This window comes from Apis cerana, linkage group LG9 (genome assembly GCF_029169275.1).
Source record: "Apis cerana isolate GH-2021 linkage group LG9, AcerK_1.0, whole genome shotgun sequence".
NCBI classification, from domain to species: Eukaryota; Metazoa; Arthropoda; class Insecta; order Hymenoptera; family Apidae; genus Apis; species Apis cerana.
The window spans coordinates 6,314,728-6,337,043 of NC_083860.1; the positions used below are offsets into that span (position 1 = coordinate 6,314,728).

The 22,316-nt window shown below is 30.7% G+C and overlaps 2 protein-coding genes and 1 long non-coding RNA gene across 37 annotated transcripts in view; 1 reads left to right on the top strand and 2 right to left on the bottom strand.

The window, feature by feature from the left end:
- Positions 1-481: 481 nt before the first annotated feature.
- LOC107992896 (uncharacterized) lies at positions 482-6,814 on the bottom strand. Of its 2 annotated transcripts, XM_028666477.2 has the most exons (4): positions 5,136-6,814; positions 4,887-5,057; positions 963-4,726; positions 482-679 (listed from the first exon to the last, which is right to left on the bottom strand). In XM_028666477.2, the coding sequence occupies exons 3-4, from the start codon at positions 4,687-4,689 to the stop codon at positions 654-656; spliced, it is 3,753 nt and encodes a 1,250-aa protein (XP_028522278.2). In that variant the 5' UTR covers positions 4,690-4,726; positions 4,887-5,057; positions 5,136-6,814; the 3' UTR covers positions 482-653. The 2 variants fall into 2 exon arrangements, with proteins under 2 accessions (XP_028522278.2, XP_028522237.2); XM_028666436.2 differs by having other exon boundaries at positions 482-4,726.
- Positions 5,143-21,580, top strand: LOC114577499 (uncharacterized). Its single transcript, XR_003697643.2, has 4 exons — positions 5,143-5,284; positions 5,493-18,830; positions 18,920-19,497; positions 19,622-21,580. It is a non-coding gene; the product is annotated as an uncharacterized LOC114577499 (long non-coding RNA).
- Positions 9,124-22,316, bottom strand: part of LOC108001020 (sodium channel protein para) — a 50,015-nt gene continuing 36,822 nt past the window's right edge. For all 34 annotated transcript variants that reach the window (XM_062079188.1, XM_062079199.1, XM_062079198.1 and 31 more), the window contains 6 exons: positions 19,668-19,790; positions 19,301-19,495; positions 18,970-19,215; positions 18,511-18,781; positions 16,971-17,275; positions 9,124-16,889 (listed from right to left, as the gene is read on the bottom strand). In XM_062079188.1, the coding sequence (XP_061935172.1) occupies positions 16,107-16,889; positions 16,971-17,275; positions 18,511-18,781; positions 18,970-19,215; positions 19,301-19,495; positions 19,668-19,790 (1,923 nt within the window). In that variant the 3' untranslated portion in view covers positions 9,124-16,106. The remainder of the gene's footprint in view (positions 16,890-16,970; positions 17,276-18,510; positions 18,782-18,969; positions 19,216-19,300; positions 19,496-19,667; positions 19,791-22,316) is intronic.

Consider the following 22,316-nt stretch of genomic DNA (forward strand, 5'->3'; position numbering starts at 1 on the left):
AATAAAAATATATTTTCTTAATCATTTTTTATTACAAAAAAGAAAAATGATATCTAATTTTTATGAGTTTTTCGTAAAAGAAACAAGTAAAATGTAATATTATCATTAAGATAAGAGAGTGATTTTATCGATCATATTGATCTCTATTGTAGTTAATATGAATAAAAGTTTTGCCAAATAGAATACAAAACTTTACGTAAAACTAAATTTTTATACATATTTTACAATGCGTAATAAGATAAATTGAAGTGAAAAAATTAAGATAAATTGTTGAAGTGAAAATAATTTGAAAATAAATTCTTGTATACAAAATAATATTAAATAATACTAAAATAATATTAAAAAAAACTTTAATATAAATATGTACATAATAACTTTATGTTTTCCAAAATTCGAATGTAATAGTACAACCTAAAAATCCAGATCTTTATTTTTATAACGAAATACATGAGAAATGCCACATATAATAAAATCAACAGCGTAACATTTAAACTTTATTAAAACCAACAATATTAACAAGAACAACAAGAATAAATCATTCCTTCGGAAATAGTTCACAGAAACTCGATCTTACATAAAATTCAATTGTCCTGCCATGTCGCTCAACGACGTAGTATATCAGTTAGTTATGCACTCGTATAGAATGGTTCACATCATGAATGATCAAGTGCCGGGAGACCTACGACATTAGTAACATGATTCAAATAATAATAGCCTCAAAATGATAACAACGTTTCGGATCAAACCTTCTAATTATGAAATGCATTAAGACACTTGTCGTTAAGGGTCCAATCATGATGCTGCTACGGTCGCTAAAAGCAGTGCAAGAAAACAAGCCAGCAAAACCATAGAATATGTAGTAAATAGTATTGTTATAAGGTTAGTAACATATGAAATACGCATTTCAGTCGAACGAGGAATGTCATACAATTCATAAGTATCCTTGCATTTTGTACTCTCACCTTCACAATTTGGGTCATGTTCATCAATTTCTGGTTTAACAGCAGTTGATATTACAGTTTTTTCTTGATCGCTTTCTTTTTCTTTTTCGTTGTTTAACGTCATTGAATTTGTTTCAATAATATTTAATGATGAAATATCTTTTTTAATCAAAACATTATTATTGCAAGAAATATTATTGGTATCCTTCTTTAATAATGCTTCTAATTCTTCAATTTCCTTTTCATGTTTGCATAAACTCGCTGCTGCTAATTGTAAATCATAAACAGCTTTGGATAAATCAAGTTTTGGATCGGTATGCGAATTAGATCTTGCTTTTTCTGATTCTATCAAGTTGCAGTCCTCGTTTAAAGTTATCGTTGTATCTTCTTTAGGAACTACATTTAATATATCAGTGATTCTTGACGAACTAGACAAATCATCATTTGTATCGTCTTGACTACAAGTAATGGAGCTACGAGTACTAGTATTGGGCGCTGTACTATCGGTTTCTATTTCAGAATGGTACGACGTCAGCGAATTCTTTTGGCTTAAACGACTATCGCGTAAGTGATCTGCCACACTGCTAAATGCCTCTGCAATTAGTTTAACATTCTCGTCTGCGACACGAAGATAGAAATCAAACGTATTATCGTCAGTCTTCTCACAATTTTCATTTTCAAATTTAGTGAAAATTTCTGTTTGTTTTTCTATGTTCTCCTTATCTTTATGATTTTCAATATTATTTTCTGAATAATGATTACCTAAAGATTGAATATGTAAAAGTGAGAATTTTTCCGTCTTATTATTATCATTTGAAACATCTATTACAGGAAGTTCTGAACGAACATGTATTTCTTCAGTTGATTTCACTTCCATATCATTTTGTCCTTCAATTAAATTGACTAAATCTTGGCATAAACGACTGTACGCTGTGAAATCAGTTTCTGTATCTTGATTATATGACTCGTTAGATTTGTTCTGCACGCAATTCTGCCAGAATTCATTATTCAATGCATTAGGTAATATATCATTAGATATTATGGAATTTTGTGCTGTTGTATCATTTTCATTTTTTTTTTCGAAGTCCTGTACTTTAGTCGATGGTGAAACATAAACACGTAATTTTTTTCTATTTACATTTACTGCATGATTGCCATTTATGTCAGTTTTGGAGTTTCTCAATAAACTATCAGAATGCCATCGATCATAATCGGAAAGTTCACCATCGCTTACAACACGCCTATCCGTTCGTATGGGTAAAGATTTAATATCTAATATAGTGTTACTCATTTCATCTTTGATCTCTTGAAGACTAGGTTCTCTTCGAAGATGAATTCTATCATGATTAATTAAACCGTATAAATTAGCAGATAAAGATCTAACCGCTCGTTTTTTTTTGGTACCAAAAGTAATTTCCTGATCTCTAATAATACTGTTTTTACTTTCAACAGTGTTTTTCGATGTATTGGCATCCTTTCTGAGAGCTCTATAAGCCAAATCATCGGTAACAATATCAGGCTCGCATTGTGGTATGTAAGATGAACGAGGATAGTCTGGTTTAGTTGGTGTGGTATGTAAGTAGTCACTTTCTGTGGCAGCTGTTACCGGTCCTAAAGGAATTCCAAATGGAGGTTGAGGATCAATTATCTTCAATGTGTTATTAGCATGTTGAATGCTTCGATAAACAACATCGTCTCGTGTTACATCTGGTTCGTCTCGACGCGATGCACAATTTCCAGCATATAGATAATCATCAGTTATATCTTTGCGTGATAAAATAGGCGAAGCTATCAGATAACTGATATTAGAGAGTGCAGATTGACCAACTACTTCCGATAATGATGCAGGTCTCTCTTTAGGATGCATTCTTCTATAAGCCATATCATCTTTCGTTCTATCTGTAGAATCTTCTGAAATATATGAAGTAGTATTAGTTTTTGCTTGACGGAGACTAAATTCTTCCATACTACGTCGTTCTGCTCTATCAAGAAGATCTTCATCTCCTAGACGGAGGCTATTATATATTGCTTCAAGTTCAGAAAGCGCTTCTTCAAGATTTTTAGAACTTCTTTTTTTTTCTAAAGTATCTTGTTCGGTAATTAATTGATTTTCTTCCATTTTCAAATTATCAACAAATGTATCATTTGGTAAATTATAAAAATTTTCGATTGCAATTTGTTTGATTGGTGATTTTGTATAGGAACTATCCAAAGACTTATTAATAGCAGGTGAAACGGAATTATTACGCATGTTTTTAATATAAGTAGTAGATAATCTATTTTCACGCATTTTGGTATCATAATTTTTAAAGCTTGAAGTAAGTTGATCATTTCGATCATTTCTCCTTTGACATTTCATTGCTTCCGTTTCTTTAAATATCGGTTCATCTACGTGTCTGCCGGTTGAATTGTGTCTATTGTTTGTACACTCTGATAAATTACAAGATGGTGTTGAGCTTACAGTTAGAGACAATGGACGTCGTGGACAATGTTTAGTCGAGCCACACCAACTGATTTCATTATTTGAATCATAGGATCTTAAACTTTTTACATGATCTTTAGTAACTTCATGTATATCGTTCATTTTAGTACGTAAAGTATCATCGTATTTCATTGCATCAAAGTTTTCATTCAATGGAAAAGAATTACAACTATAAGTAAAAATTCGACAACGTGGATCTCTTGGTGGAGGTTCAGGTGGAGAACTTCGACTCGCAAACTGACGATTTCTCGTATAATCATATGGATCAGCATAAATTGTATTACTAGCCATAGATAAATCGAAAACATTATTTTCTTCTTGATTTAAATTGTTTTTATTTTTGTATAAAATATTTGGTTTTGCATAAGTATTATTTTGGTTTAAATCTGTTATATATTGGCTCATTGGATATTTTGTGAGATCAGTAGACGATTTTGTTTGTAAATTAGGTACAATCAATCCAGATTGTCGTAGATTTTCAGCAGATTTTTTTATTGGAAAAGTATTACTGTTAGAATAATTGATATATGATGATTGTTCTGAAAATTGAAAAGACTCGTTTGCACCTGTAGAAATAGATTGTTCTTCATTCATGAAATCAAGACTGGTGCGCTTATTTGTTATATTATTTAAATTTTCTGGAAACCTGTGACCTTCATCTCTTGATAAACGTTTTATATAACGTTCAGTACGTGCTGCACGACTTTTTCTATTACAAGAAATATTTTTTTGTGTACTATGTGCAGCAATTTCATTTTGATATCTTGTCAATGAATTACAAGATTTACGCGAATCTTCATCTGAACTACTGTCTGCACAAATACGGTCTCGTTTTGCTTCTACTCGTGCTTTTAATTTATTTTTTCTTGCTTTTTTACTTAATCCATCCAATGATCCATCGCTACTACGAGAATTCAAAGAATCTTTTTGTAAGTTTGTTATATCCATTGACTTTGTAGTATCATTAATATTCAAATGTTGATTTGAATTCTTTTCAATTGGTTGAAGCACAACATTATGTAATTTTCTATTAAATACTGTGCGAGGTTTTGGTTGTCTTGTACAATATACAATTTCTTCATCATTGGAAGAACTATCATAATCCCGAATTGATGATATTCTTTTCAAAATTCCACCAATTGACCATTTTTTTTCTTTTTTTTTATCTGTAGAAGTCACAGCATTACAGACAGGTAAGCGTCGAGTTGGTGGTAAAAGACCATCCATTCTTAAAATATCTTTTCCACTGATACTTCTTTTTTCCATTATGAATAAATAATTTATCTATTTAAATATATTATATCTAAAAAAAATTAAAATTAATTAATATTTAAAATTTTTAAATTTATTATTATTTGTAGAATATGTTAAACTATAAAATCTCATTATATCAATATTAGCATAAACTATATTAATAAATATATTAATATGATGTTAATTTTAATAATCTTAATTCTACTTACGACTATATATATATATTAAATATATATATCATATATATAACATATATAAATGCAAAAAATATGTAAAAATATGCAGATGTAATCACTTCATTATAACCATTAAACGAATTACATTTTATTTAAACAGCAAATTTTCGATTTCCAATATTGATATGTTTATACAGTGAACACCTTGAAACAGAGGATTTTCATTATAAACAATTATGTATCATTACATGCATGTATATAAATAGAATATTGTCTGCTAACCTCCATGCAGACGGTCAGTTGAATAATTCAGATAAGTATTAGACGAAGGGCGAATTTTCTGTACATTTGCCAAATATTTTCCTGTGATTTAGAAATGTTAGACACAAAATTCATTCACATTACACAGGATATACATCAAAACAACTTAGGTCAGTACATCTAATGTAGCGCTGATAATCCTGATAAGATTTCCACACCTCTTCCGTAGAATTTCGCAATACGTTCGTTATCTTGACAGATGAACTATAAAAGTTATTCTTGAAAAATATAATGAACTCTTGTAAATTATTGAAGTTCTCAATAGTTTAATTTAAAGATTTATATTTGAAAATTATTAAAGATTTGATTAATTTTCAGACATCTACGATCTGTAACTAATATTTGCTTCATGCTTATTTAATAATGCTGCCATTACATGGATATCGGTGAATGTAGTATTACGCGTCAAATACAAAGGATACTGGTAGACCACTCGAAACTGACTCGAATCAGATCGAATCAGATATGAGAAGAGAAGGGATTCATCGTTTAGACCCCACCCATTACACCAACCTTCCCCCATCGCGCAGAATCACGCACAGTAAATCGTGCACGCATCTTACGCACCCACGCACGACAATTGTATCATCTGCTTTAGAACTATTATAATAGTATTTTAGCTTACTTTCGAGAAATAAAATAGTATTATATTTATTGATATATTATTAATATAAATATAAATTTATTGATATAATATTCTTGTTATATAAAACATATATATAATGTACATTATACGAAATATTTTTTATAAAAATATTTGATATTTTCTTTAACAATAATGTAGAAAAAGGTGTATAATATATTTAAATGTGGACTGCACTATTTATTATGACGCTTCACATAGAAATCCTCTCTGACAGAGTTTAATGAAACTCTGATGATATAGTAGGAAAATGCTATTCTTCGGTTAGAATTGGAAATAAAGGAATTTTGTGAAATTGATTCTTTTAATATTTGTTTTTTTAATCATAAATTGAAATATAAAATTTTTTATATAAATTTTATAAATTTATGAAATTGATTATTTTAATATTAATATTATTTATTTTTTTAATCATAAATTGGAATATAAAATTTTTTATATAAATTTTATAAGTTTTTTAATTTTTCTTTTCATTAATATAATAATAAGCATAGATCATTTATTCATTTATTTATTTTTATGTATTTTACGTGCAATATGATAAATAGAAAATTAATGAATTGATAATTATATCGAATCATAAAAACCTTGAACTTACGACTCTAAGTTATGTTTGAGATTCAGTTTAAAATTGTATTGCATTCCAGATTTGAATTACGTCAGACTAAAGACGTAATACGACACTATTATAAATAGAGATGCTTTTATGTTAGTGTTTAGCTGATAAATTTTAATTTAAATTATTCTGGTTTTTTTTAAATAAAATATATTTTTTTAAAACATTTATATTATACAATTATAAAAATAATATTATGTTTCCTGAATCAAATTGATTTATTTTCAACAAAATATTAAAATCATTTTCTTCTAAATAATATATTTTCATCAATTTAAATTACATATAATTGTATGAGATACACATTTCTTATTTTTAGTTTAATAATTTTAATTTTAAATATTTATTTGTTTATATAGTTTCTTAAAAATTTAAAAATAAATTTATTTAATAAATCATTACAAAATAAAGAATTTATGTTGCATTGTTAAATCCATTATTAAATAAAATAAACATCTATATCAGATCATTATATAATGTAAAATAGAAAGTTAAAAGAGAATCATATAATTATAAAAGCATATATATTTAAAAAAGCATTGTCACATACAATGAGAGTGAGATACTATGGGATATTTCTTTTAAAAAGTTATTTATTCTAATGTTTCAAGAATTATTATTATTATTAGAATTATTATTTTTATTAGTAAAGTATACATATTATAATATACGATTATATAAAATATTTCATATAAGAAGGGAGTCAAATTAAAAAAAAGAAATGAAAATATAAAATTATATATACATTTAATTAAAAATATATAGGTAAAAAGGTAAGAGAAGAAATAAAAAAAGTATAAGTTAATAACTTCTTTTATTGCATTTTAAAGTGTTCATCTACATTTTATGTTTAATTTTAAGCGTTTATATTTATTCATCAAAAAATGGATCAAAAAACATATAAAAAAATGTTTATTATTATATTTCATTCACATTTTAAATTATATATTCAAACATTCATTGTTATTAAAAATTTCAAAAAATAAATAATACTTCAAGAAAATACAAAACTAAAATACTTTTTATTCTTAAATTAAATAAATTTATCTATATTTTAAATTGCATCGTCGAATTATCTATATAAGGTATAATAATTACCTAAAATAATTAATAATTTCAATAAATCATTATTCACATTGCAAATCTCCATTTTTATTTTCTATTTCATCTCGTTAAATTCTAACATTAGACCAACACAATTAGACCAAATGTCCACAAAGAACCGGATATATTCTTCCATTTTCCATTTTTTCTCCGCGCAAATCGATGATACGCAAAGTCCAATAATATTCGCGGATATTTTAAGAACGGATACGAAAAAAAAAAAAAGAAAAACGAGAAAAAGAAAGAATGAATGGGTGGGGAATGCGCATTTCGTGAAAGTTATAATTCCTCTGAGTATTCTTGGTGCAGGGCTACCAGACATAACGCATTACGCGAAGTGTTAAAGGTTCAAGACGCCGAAGAGACCGTGATATTCTTTCGAAATTAGGTATTCATGCTGCATCATTCCGGTCCAGAGAGCCATATACGGTTGGTCAAAGACACGAGGCATTGTGTATATGTAAGTTGCACATATCTCATCGATATAGCAAGGAGAAAGCCGCTTTCAGCATTAATTCAGGACAAATATTTTTATTTTGCGCGCGGCAAAAACTTTACGAAAAAATCGACATGGCTCGCAAATTGACGTGACTCGAAATAGCAAGCAGAATTTTTTTATAGCACGATGGGTGTCTATTTATATCCGAAAGTATATTTAATCGTTTCACACGAACAGAAGTATATGTATAATTTTAGAATGTATAAAAAGAGTGAACCAAATTAATTTGTAATTGATATTAGTGTTTAACATACACGGATATAATGAATAACCGTTTCCTTTATTTAAATTCAAGAAATTATTTTATCGATATAATTTAACGGCTTTGTTAAATAATTTTTAAGAAAATTTAACGCTGTGTAGAAATGAAATTATTTTTTAAAAATATTTAAGTATTTAGCTTTTGATGTTTGGTTCAGAATACGTGATGGATCGATTGTTTTAAAAAGCATATTTACAAAATTTGTCATTGAAAAATTTGAAGAATCAGAATCGAGTGACTTTTTTTTTTCAAAATTAATTTCATACTTATAGAATTTATTTATTTAGACTAATAAAAAGTTAAAAGTAATTTTATGTTAATGATATTTTTATATTAGTTAATTGGTGAAAAAACTCATTAAATCATTATTAACTCATTATTTGGTTTTAAGAATTTCTTATTGTTAAATTTAATATATATTAATTATAATATATTTTAAATGCATCATTAAATGTCTATTTGAAAATTTAAATATATATATATATATATATATATATATATTATACTTATATTTGCATGAGTAAAATTTGGATAAAATTTGATTAAAATAAATTTCTTGGTTATTGATTTCTGATACTGCATTAAAATAAATATTAAATTAAAAAATAAGCCAGATAAGTAATAATTAATTATAGGGATTATGAATTATTATGAGCTCTTATAAAATATCACAGTTAATTTTGAACAGTATATTTTGATGGTAAATTGGAAGAGTCAAAGTCGTGAAACTCTCAAGGATATGAATTGAAATAGCCTGTAGAATATGTAGAAATAGCAGACAGTCCATGATTGCAGGGTCAAATGATGACAAGGACAACAACCGTATGAGTGTTAAGCTTTTTCGTTTATTGAAAATATCTCTGTAAAACGTGTGTATATTGTGGCCGGGCGAGGTAAGCCGACAAAACCGAATCTTTTTTTTTTTCTTCATTTTTTCGACAACGAAACGAAATCGGGTAGCAAACGAAGGAATACGGTGAAGACATTAAAAACAATAATAGAGTCAAATCGTTATTTAGTTACCTACATAAGTAAAGGACGAATCAACGATGCATTCGCTTACTTTTCTTTTTTTCTTTTTTTTTTCTTTTAATCTTAGTATATTAATTATATTATGTATAACAAAGCGGTAACAACTTGTTAATTGTAACTATTACGGTAATAATCGTTTACTTTATATAATTACAATAATGTAATGTAAGGATGATCGTTAACTAATCGATAACAAACGAATCGTTTCCTCCTCCATCCTTCCTTCGTCTTGATCGTCATATTTATTCTCGTCACTTTCTTAACTTCGTCTTTTCCCTATTTTTCTTCTCTTTTTTCTTTTATTTTTATGTTTGTATTTATTTATTTCTTTTTTTTGCTTAAATCCGATATCCATCTTCAGCTAAATCGTTTCGTTATTTATTTTATTCGTATATTCCTTTTTTCGTATTAATTATTTAACAACAGTTTTTTTATTCCTTTTATTACTTGCTCTTTAATTTAATAATCGTAGTAAACATAGTAATTATTTATAATATTGTGCAAATAATCCATATTTTTATTTTGTTTAATAATAATGAATGTCATTCAACGGAGGAGCTCTTCTATGTTCTCTCTTTCTCTCCCTCATTTTCTCTCTCTTTCGCTCTCTTCTCGCTTTCTCGCTCTCCCTCTCTCGCGCTCTCGTTCATTCTTTCCCTCATTCTCTCTCTCTCTCTCTCTCTCTCTCTCGCTTTCTTTCTTTTTTTCTATTTTTCACACATACACGTTCTTTCGCACGCATTCTGTCTCGATGTCTCTCTCTGCTTGCTCGCGCGTATTTACGACACGCATTTACGCATGCGCGCCGTCGCGGCACATGTCCGCGCATGCGCGCACAAGCACGGAGCACGCATTTGAATGGACGATCCTTCGCGCGTAATGTTTTTTTTTCGACAGCTAGCTCGTTAAAATTGGATTTTTTTTTTTGGTTTCTTAGCACATTTCGTCTACCTAGCTTGTTGACCCATGGCAGTTGCTTGTTCATTATACTGGCCGACAGGCTCCGTAGCTTGACACTTTACTCGATTATTCTCTGTATTTTTTTTAAATCTTCTTTTATTTAACCCACCTCTAGAATTTTTATTTCGTACCTTCTTTATATAGCTTTTGTGTATTTCATCGTTTTATTATCTGACGATGTTTAGGTTAATAAGTTTCGAGAGTTTCGAGACACTACAAAGCCCTTTTTTATTTTTGTTCGCTATCCGTTTAAGAAAATTTCGTGCATTTACGATTAGTTAACTTAGTTTCATTTCTTCTTTATACAATGCGTAACGGCAGTATCGTCCACGGAGAAAGTACGTTTAAATCTCGTCTTACCTCGCTTAACGAAGGAAAGCCCTATATGTATATATATATATATATATATACACATATATATATATATATATTTTTGTTCTTTAATATCTTACAGCCGTCGTCGCGCAAAAGCTGATATTTAATGTACGGTTTTTTTTTGTTTGGTAAAACGAAAATTAATGAAGCACACCACGTATACTCTTCCACCCCCCTCCCCCTTGTTTCTTTTCGCAGCCGTAGCAAATTTTTTTGGCCGATCGAACATTTTTTACCGTTCCCGAGCTTTTTTGTCCCGAGCGTTACGCACAAACGAATTTCCAAGCAACCCTTCGAGACGCGGAAATTGGAATTTCTAACATTTTTTACGCTTTCCCTTCTAATACGACCGTAGATTAAGCGGATCGAATGTTATCAAGTTTACCAACAATCGGTAAATGCGACTGAAAATTGGGGAAGTTGCGATTCAATCGAACATTCGATCACGAAAAATCCGAGCAGTCATCACGTTCACAATAAAAACACTGTGGATAAAGAAGAAAAAGAATAAGAAAAAGAAGAAGTAGAAAAAGAAGTAGAAGAAAAAGAAGAAGAAGAAACGATATTCATTCGATGCCTCTCAGGGAAGAACGATTTTTATATGATTCGCAAAATCAATTATCGTTAAAAAGAGGCCAATGTGTTTTGGAACACTTTCTGCACGATTGTATTTCGTTTCGTTCGTTACGCCCTGTTTATATATTTTTTTTTTTAATCTTCTAGCGTTTGTCATGTGTCTCGAGAGTTTTATTGCTTCTAGAAGTTCGCGGTTACCCATTCGACAAAGTAGTATCGAAAATATATATGTATATTATTTGCGTACAAACCATTTGATTATTATCGAATTATTTGCACATATTACAGCACGGGAGAGGTTCGAAACATAAAAAGGGGCGAGAGGGGGTATCTGAGTAATTAGACAGTGAGCCGGACGGACCATCAGATACGTCGTACTTCGATAGAAGAAGGATCGACGAGTTAAATGAATCGTCGTCGATCGATCTCGTGCCTCTATTCGTTTCGTTTCGTCGTCATCGTCGTTCGTCGTGCTTCGTATATTAGATTATATTATGTTATATCAGATGCATGATCGTATATTTCGAGTATTATCGTGATTATTTTGATCTCTACAAAACAATATTTAAATAACGTGCGGCTAGAAAAAAATTCAAAGATTCTCGTCAAATATAATATATGCAAACAGCAACGGCATCACACAATACTTTTTTTTTTAGGCATAATCCATATCTGCTTTTTCGTTGCAGAAAATTATTGAGATAATAGGTGGCGCGATGAATCTGATTGTAATTGATGATAATGCGGATATATTATTGGAATTCAGAATCATTTTAAAGAGAGATTCAGAGTATAAGAAAGTCAAATCTCGGAAGAAACGAAGAACGACGATCTCTTCCGAACGAACGAGTCGCGAGGACGCAGTCACGCGCATGCGTATACTTTGAAGCGTACTCACGAAAAGATCATCGAATGGCCCGCGACGAGAATCGTGAAATGCAATTATAATATACGTAGAAAAGGTACGAGGACATTAATATCGGACAGGCTTCTCTAAAATACTTTGACAAAGCGGACTCGACACCGATAGTGTGTGAATTATTTGTACGAGTAATTTACAATGATCCTCACCCTCTTGAGCCTTCGTAGCTTAAAATAATGAACATTTGTTTATCTGTTTCCATATTTTCTCGTTATTTCTCGCATTATTCTGTACCTAATTGCATATCTGTATTTTGCCTAATCTCATTTTCAACCTATGTGTAATAAATTTACACCGTTCCCGGCTCATTCATAACCATCGTTTTTGTTATGTTCTCGTCATTCCTGCTATATATTCCAAATACAATCCTTCGAGCGAGCTGCGAGTTTTTTGCCACGTCCGTTTTCGACCAGCGAGAACGATTCTAGCTTCGTTTATTATAGCGTTTCCGCCGTCGCTAACACGACACCTGTTTCCGGTAAAACACACGAGCAACAAGGTGCGTTCCTCGTTCCTTTTCCCATCATGTTTCTTTCTATTCCATTTCAGAACGCGGATGTAAACGTAGAAAAATAACGATTGCGCAATCCGCGTTAACACACACACGCACACACATTAGTTCATGTTTGTCCTCTGTATTGTTGCCTCACCACTGCACGCTCGTTGCGTGCTAGCCCGAGATAACTTTCGTTCGTGTAAGTACCTATATGTATAATATGCATTAATCTGTACTTTGTACGGCAAAATGAACTGTGCATTGCCGCCATTATAGACAGACGCGTTCCAACGAATTCTCGTTTATCTTCGTGTGCATATCACTTGCAACGCGTTCCTCGATTCACTTCACTATACCTATGATTTCTTATGTTGCACGAGAACGATGCGATTGAGGTTATTGACTTGTGATAAAATCGAGTGCCATGTTTACGATTATTGAAAATTTTATTCGATATATATCGAAATAATTTTACTCGATCGATAATACAATCCTACCACACCATCTGAAGGATAGAAGATTGTATTATTTATAAAACAGGCACGCGATCCTTCACGAAATTATTAAGCACGTAAACCCGTTCGAAATCGAGCTGGAAACTCGAACGATTCCTTTCTTCTATGAAGCATCGATTTTTTTTCTTTTTTTTTTTTTTTTAATCGTTTAGAATATATATCGAAATTTTTTTAAATATTTGTATCGTGATTCATAATGAAAGAAAATGTGTAGTTATTTTGTCAGTTTATAGTAATTGTTATTATTATTAAACGTGCATCTTCTCGAATCACGAATGAAAATGATACAACGTATTTTTTGGGCGTTTTTGCATTGTTTGTTCTCATATAGAGATAAATCACGTTTGATAATTCAACAGAAACTGTGTACTAAATATTTTAAACAACGAACAGCAAAATAATCATTTGAAATCTTAACAATTTTTGTTGAAAACTTAACGTATCATTTTGGCATCTATTATTAAACTAAGTAGAATGACACAACTTTTTCACTCAGATTTTATAAGAATTAAAAATGTTAATGAATTTTTAATTTTAAATTTTATCTGAAATGTAAATGATTTATTTACATTGAAATATTAAAAAAATTATTTTAAGCAAAAATTATCATATTAAAGTATCTAAAATACTTTTTTAAATTTCAATTTTATTCCATTATATTAATTATTCTTACAAGTTTTATTACTTTAACAATTGAGTTAAATTTTGATAGAAATATAATTCAAAAATGAGTTAAAAATAGTTGTGTCCAATTCTACATTATCAACCGAGTTAATCTTTCATTTTTCCACATTATTTAAATATGCGGTATTTTATATTTCGTTTTACTCATTTTAATGATTAGACTACGCGTTTACTGCGAGACGGGTTTACGGGCGCACGGTTGTCGATTACAATTATTCGAATAACGTTACACTATTATGTATATTCATTTATTCCAAAGCGCATCACTACGTCGTGTAAGATTGTGTCTGTGTAAGTTTTTGCAAATGTGTAAATATCTAGCTGATGATGATTGCGAAATTTGTATTTGCCATTCCTTTTTCTTCTCTATTCCTTTTGGCAAGAAAACTAATTATTAATTATAAATATTGAAAAGAAACTATTTTTTACCAATAACAACGAAAATTTATGCAAGATTTAGGTAAAAACAAAAACTTATGCAAGATTTAGGTAAAAATCTGCTTTATCAAATGAGTTATCACAATCGCATTTCTTCTTAATTCTTTATAGAAGTAATTTTTCGATTTTTTAAATAAATATATCGCTGTAAAATTACCCGATTGTTAATAATAATATATAAATCAAATGCTTATATAGATCATTGATATTTAAATATAGAAATAGATAAGAGGAATAGAGAAGTAAAGGGTCAGATAAAACAAAGCCGCGCATTCGGATTTTTGCGCATCGTACTGCGCAAAATTTGTTCAAGCCGAGCAAATTGTAGTAAACTACGCGTACATTTCACATTATTAACATTCTTATTCACCATCATCATCATGATTTATAATCGTTATCTTAATCATTCTATGATCATCCTCACTATTATCGTCAGTTATGATCAGCATCTTCATCAATGTCTTCGTTTTCTCCATCATTTTTCTCTTTTTCCTTTTTTTCAGTTTTAAGTTCAAAAAACTTTCTCGTATTTATTATACACCACAGTACGATGACCAGAATAACAAATAAATGAACAAATGTCACCCACGAACCTCGACCGCAGCGAATCAACATTGATTTTTTTATTACATTTCTATATATTTTTTAACTTCTTTTCGTTTGTATTGTGTTTGTCAGCGAGTTGGCGAATCGCTGTCAAAACCGTGTAAAAAATCCAATATACGCGGATAGAATTTTACGAATCGGCTCTACCGATAAGTTTTCTTTTAGAGAAACGATGAGAAACGATCGCTCATTTTTCTCTCTCTCTTTTTTTCTTTTTCTTTTTGCAAACGCGGCAATATCAACTATCCCACCGTAGATCTTCATTTCATTGTCGGTCACGTGAAAAGATTTTTCATTTCATTGCGTCTCGAGTATGCGTGCAGCTAACGCAGCCGGCGCGGATCGTCATCGTCATCGTACGATTTCTAAAAAAAAAAAAGAAAGAACGGTAAGAAGTACCGTAAACGAAGTCCATCGAAGGCAGGAATACTGAGCGCGTAGCAACGTTAACCTTCGAGCCCTGATTTATTTTTAAAGGGGGGGAAGTCGACTCGAAGGTTACGTTGTACAGAGTCAAATACACTTTTCTCTATACACCGACTATCATTATATTCTTTATATGCGTTCTTTCCTGTTAAAGTTCTTGTCCTTCGATTCCTCTTCGTATGTCTATCCATATCTTCGTTTCATAGCCAAATCTTATTTTTCAATTACGATTCCATGAATTCCTCTTCCACCACGGAACGAGAGCCGAACCAATTCGATAACGAGCACGGACGATTGATGATATCGACAACTTTATGCTTCTCTCTATCATCTTATTACTTGCGTCCCGTTTTTTAACTCGTTCAGGACAAACAAACACATGTCTCATGTATTCTAGTCCTCGCTCGTGTGTTCATCAGCTAGCGACGTGTCTTTCCCAACGATCGTAGCGTTTATAGTAGATTAAAGGCAACTCGTTGGAGGAATGTATTTTTTTGTTTTTTTTTTTTTTTTTTTTGGTTTTTTTCTTTCTTTTATTTTTTATACAACTATAAGGCTGTCGATGGAGAGCGCGCGCGAGGTCCGTGAGGCCGCTGCTCCTCGCGAGCAGTATCAGCACTGCAGACGCTGCGTGAAATCGACGCGTCTGTCGGTAATTCTATAGCTGTTAATCGGCGATGCTGCAGATGGAGCGATCGTCGCACGGACGCCGCCAATTTGTGGTTCGTGGTGGCGCTTGCTACGACGGTGGCGGTGCTGGAGACATTATGGACGCCGATCAGACGTCCGCGGTTCTCGAGGTTACGCTCGGCGATCGGCTATGGATGACAACTCTGTGGCCATTTTTCGTTACAAAACCGTCACTCTCGACTAAAACTGCGGTTTGTCTGACCCGTGGATCCGTGTCAGCGTCATCGCTTTCTTCGCTGGGTCCGCCTAAACGCTGCTGTTTGTGTTTTCTCCAAGCATTTTGGATCAAACGCGCGCAATATTCTTCGCGCTGACGCCACAAAGTGGAAGAGACCGGTTCATAACCTGTCTCACCTGGACGCGTTTGAACCTCGAGCTCTGCTGTCTCCTCAATCGGATTACCCTTACGCGCGAAGAAGTCTTTGGTGAGAGCATCCAAGATGTCCACGCAGAACATCATATCTCCTTTGCATATAGGAATGTCCATCGATACGATCTTATACTTGTTCGGCTTGTGTATCTGCAATGGCGGTTCGAGCACGTCCAAGAAATCGGATAACTGATCGTATCTGATGTACTGTGTCCCGTCTGGATCAAACTGTTGCCAGATCTCGTAATACATATCATAATCGTCATCCGTCAAACCTTCCTGCACATCCTCGGTCGCTTGAGAATAGTTCTCCAAGATCACGGCGATGTACATGTTTATCACGATTAAAAAGCTGATCACCAAATACGAGAGAAGGTAGGCAATGCCGATCGTAGACGAACCACAATTGCCCGGATATCCTATCTCGTTGTTTGGTTCCTGGCAGTCCTCTTCGTTTATTATACCGTCAAGAACACCGTCCCAACCAGCGGACGTTGACATCTGAATAGATTTATGATTTATTTTCGTATATATGTATCTAGATAAAATTTATAGATTGTAAAAGATTTAATGTTTAATTACCTGGAATAGCAATATCATCGACTGTCCGAACGTTTTAAAATTGTACACATCATCCAGTCCGCTCTTATCTTTCACGTGCATGAAGAACGACATTCCAAAAATCGCAAAGATAAACATCACCAAAAACAGTAATAGGCAAATATTGAAGAGAGCTGGTAACGACATCGCCAAGGCAAAAAGAAGAGTTCGAATACCCTTGGCACCTTTCACGAGTCGAAGCACACGACCGACTTTTGCCACCCTTACTACACGAAGCAATGTTGGCGATACGAAATACTTCTCAATAATATCGCTGAGAACCAGACCTAAAGGGAAACATGTATGTATTTATTATTAACAAATTTAAAATGTTTTATAAATTTACTATTAATAGATAGTAAGAAAGGAGTGCTGTGTAAGGTTATGTGATCTAAGTAAATTGGTGCCATTTAAATTAAAGAATATTTTAGAAAATCCATGCAAAAGATTTTTCACGCAATATTGTTTATTCTATAGAATTTAATTCATTCATCGAAGATAAAACATGTAAAAAATTATGCATTTTTAGTTCTAATTGGTTTTCTATAATGAATGAATATTGTGTTTTTTATTTCATTTAACTTTTTGAAAATTTTTTAAAAAAAAAAATTTGAAAGTGTATGATGCATGATTCGATATTTAAAAAGAAGATTAGATTAAAAAGATTAAAAATAAACGTGCATCACGCAATCCTAAGGATTATCATTTCCTGTTTTCTAATTGTTTCTCTATCTTTGATTATAAATCAAATTTAACATGCATTTAAATTGATCGAAAAATCAGAAAGTTGATTAAAGCTCGATCACTCGTTACATTTACGTGGTGCTGTATTAGAGAAAAAAATGTATTGATAGTAGATTTTTGTGTTAAGTATTAAAAATTGAGCACACTACTAATCAATTGCTTTTTTCTAAGAAAAACTAATTGAAAAAACATATTTTTGTAATACAGACCCCCTCTTACCCGACTTTTTGACTAATGATCGTCTTTACATCAATCAACATGTGTAAAACCAATGAAATACAACATTATATATCGTTACAAAAACTCGATGAATTAAATTAAATTTTCAATATTAATATATTATTTATAAATAAATAATTATAATATTGTTTTTGATGATTAGACACATGTTTAATTCCGAGAAGACGAGATTCATAAGGCATAGGAAACACATAATATGGAAACCAGGATAAAACAGGATAGGATAACAAATAACATCAATGTAAGGCTACATAACGTAATGAAGTTGCTCAGTCGTTGCGGCACATGTGAAATATATAATCCTGTATGCTTATCTTTAAAAACGATACTAATTTTACGTGCAATAAGAATTGTACATGCTCATTTCCATCCTAATCAAAAAGAGAGAGAGAGAGAGAGAGAGTGTGTGTGTGTAAATATGTAAGATATATCGTGTAGCTAACAAAACAGTATGAGAAAGCTAACAGGATTCACTTTTTCATTGACATATCAATTTCACTTGTGCCATACGACTGAACTGATCATTACATTACATTACCTAATATTGACAATATAACAACAACAAAATCAAAGAGATTCCATGGCTCCTTGAAATAGTGGTAACGTAGAGCAAAGATCTTCATGAGACACTCGCTGGTGAATATCACAATGAATATCATGTTTAGATAGTCCAGAACATCGCTGAAAGTCTGAGTTTGTTGATAATGGTCCAACGTCATTGTAAGCATGTTCAATCCGATGAACAACATAATTATCATATCGAACTTTTTGTCTGTCACTATTTCAAACACTATTGCTTGCGGTCTCCACTGGAAAATAAAGGAAAAAAGATTGATATTAAAATATTGCAATTGAAAGGTAAGAAATAGAAAAAGTGTATAAGTTGTTCATTATTTTAAATTTTTCAAATTTAAGATCAATTTCTAATTTAAATTTTTAAATTAAAGATTTGCGAAATTAATAAAGCAATAATGACAATATGTTAAATTATATGTACCCTTGGACGTGGAATGGCTTTAAGTGGTTTCTTGCTACCCATCTTTTTCATAGCGTTGTAATATTTCTTCTGATCTTCTGTCATGAACATCTCGAGGGAACCTCCTGCCTTTTTCTTTTGTTCGTTAAAGTTATCGATGATCACACCAATGAATAGATTAAGGGTAAAAAACGATCCGAATATAATGAAGAATACAAAATAGAAATACATGTAGATGTTCGTTTCACGAATTGGTTGTTTGTTGAGCTGCAAGCGAGAAAGAAAAAGAAAATCCACAAAAATATGATGATTTTTTAAATGGCAAATTTTTAATTAATAAACACACACTCACCTCCCTAGAGTCAATGGCATCGTTCATGATCTGAATCCATCCTTTGAACGTAGCCACTTGAAACAAGCATAAATAAGCTTTTCCTACATGATCAAAATTCATTGGAGAATTTTCCCAAGTATAATTCTCAGCCAAGCAGGCGTTTCGATCAGGAATGATTTCATGGCTGAGTGTTGTTTTATTCGCATCTACACACTGTAAGAATAAAATGATATTGTCGATTTAATAGAAAAATATCAAAATTCTTCTGTTTTATTTTAAAGAATTAATATAATTTAGTTTAAAAAAATTTTAATTTCAATCAAGTTATTAAAATTGCAGAGATTGAAAGTAAATATATGATATATAATATAATATAAACACATACCTTAAAATATTTGCCGGCAAAAAGCTGTACACCCATAATGGCGAAGATCAACCAGAAGATAAGACACACCAGTAACACGTTGAAAATGGATGGAATGGCTTGAACCAAAGCGTTGACGACTACCTGTTAGACAAAGTATATTGTTAAAGTATTTAAAAAACGTTTCAATTATTTTTTTTTTATTCTGCCTGTCTATGTGCTTAAGTATGCGTTTCTATGCATCTCTAGGCGTTTTCTATCTAGTCTACGCCTACGTGTATTACTGGTTCATCATATGTGCAATTTGAATTTTGGAATCTTCTTTTGCGATAAAATAAAAAAACGGTGAAACATCACGTGAAAGGAATTAGGAATGTTGTATCATTATTGTGAAATTAAATCAATTAAGATCAAGTTGATGATAATTTAAAAAAAATAAAAATTAAATATTTATATATTTTATTATTAAATTCATTGATAATTCTTCTAAATCTAAACGAAACATTTTATTCTTCTTAATTTCTTTTTTTTAAATCATTATTTTTATTGAAAAAAATTTCAAACATTTGAAACTAGAGAATTTTTTTTTAATTTTTTTACTAGTTGGAAGAATAAAAAGTAAAAAAAATTATATTTGAATGTAAATAATACAATTTTTCTCCAAGGTATGAAATAGTAAAGAAATATGAAGAATTAATAGCAATTAAATCTCTGTAAATTTTAATTTTAATGATTATTATTATCTTCATTATTACAAGAATTATAATCCACAAAATATTTAATTATAAAAAAAAACATACAACATTTCTATTTAATTTCATTCGATTTTTCACAGTTTTACAAGATCAAATCAGGAAACAGAGCCGATGAAGTATCCGTTCGGCTCATTTATTTTTAAATAATTTATACGAAATGATTCAATTTTTCATTTTTTATGGAACAATAAACCGAGGTAAATCTTGCATACTTACTCCACCAATTACCACGTTCAATTTCGTACAATTACCGCACGAACATAGAGATATGTATCAATAAAACATCGAAATCACAAATTTCTAAACAAACGGACAAAATAGAAAGTAAAAATAAGAATAAAAAGAAAAATGGCGAACACAAGGAAGATTTTTTGCGTTCTCGAAATAAGATATATATATAGATATATCAATAAAAGACAAGAAATTACAAGTCTTCAAACAAATAGAACGATTCAATCGAACAAAAAAGAAAAAAGAAAATGGCAAACACAAGGAGTGCCTCTGCGTTCTCGAAACTCACGATTCACTTACATTTAATGGAAACGAATAGAAAATTAAGAAGTAACAAAGTATCGATTTGCCTGATCATTGATCGATGTGACGTATGGTGCGTACTCATAACATGTGTTGTCTCAAGATCAAAATTTTACAAGTGTGCCCAGAATTTCATAATCAGAATACACGAGAAATAAAGCAGCAGCAGGTGGCGTAAGAAGCATAAGCATAGTAAAAAGATTCTTTTCCTTGTCTGATGCAATCATGTCGTGCGTAATTTTCAGCATTTGTCAGCGGCAAGCAACGATTCCATGCAGAAATAAAGAAAAAAAATTAACAGAAGATCAAAATAATATACATAATATATATGATATATAATATTCTTGTACAATGTATCAGTTAAATATATTATATATAATATATATTCATATACGTAGAAATAGAGATGTATGCTGAAAAATAGTAGCTATAAACTACTGTATAAAAAGGTAGGATAAGAGGTAGTGTCAGGGCGTGGGCATGACAGTAACTCTACGCCCAGTATCTCAGCGACCTTGTATTACAGTTATGTAGAATCATATGTCTGTAATGAGATATGTAAATTATTAAATTTTCATCCGAAACTAGTATATATATGTATATATGTATATATATGTATAGTAATATATATATATGTTGGTATAATACGTGTGTTGTTGCTTGTGTTTTAACATGTTGAGATATAATATGTTTAGCAGTATTTTAGTAGAGTTGAGGCACGTTTCAGGCTCGTTGATCGAAATAATAATCTAGATACACCGAGGATCGTAAGTGATTTTTTTTTAATTGTAATTATTAATTAAATATGATTTGAATTAAAAGTTACATGTTGAATTTGTACAGTGAAATTATCACCTCTATTGAGAATTACAATGTAGTTTTAAAAGTTGTTAGATGTACCAAAAGCAAAATCGTTGACAGCTTTTGGATTTTTTTAATTCGTTACATATAATAATTTTATAATAATTTTTAAATATATATTTGAAAAAAAAATTATAGATCTGAAATGAATTAATTTTTAATTTATATTTCAAATTGGATCTTTTCCTTGGATTATATTATATATAATGAAGTGAAATAGAATAAAATGTTGAATGTTTTAAAGATTATTAAATAGAAAATTGTGAATAGGATCTTGTTTCGAATTTGCAATAAAATTTCGTTGATTTTAAATTCATGAACAATAGCGTATATGTGTCCTCTAAGGTGCATATCTCTCAGAAAATTGTTCAATAAAGAACGAGTCTACGTGCCGTACATTCGCAATTTTAAGCTCAAGTGCATTCGCGATCGCCCTACTTATGATCTCGTGCAAAAGGAATCGAGTCTTCGATACAGCGAGACCGAAGAGTTGTTCCATTATTTAATGCATTAATGTTTT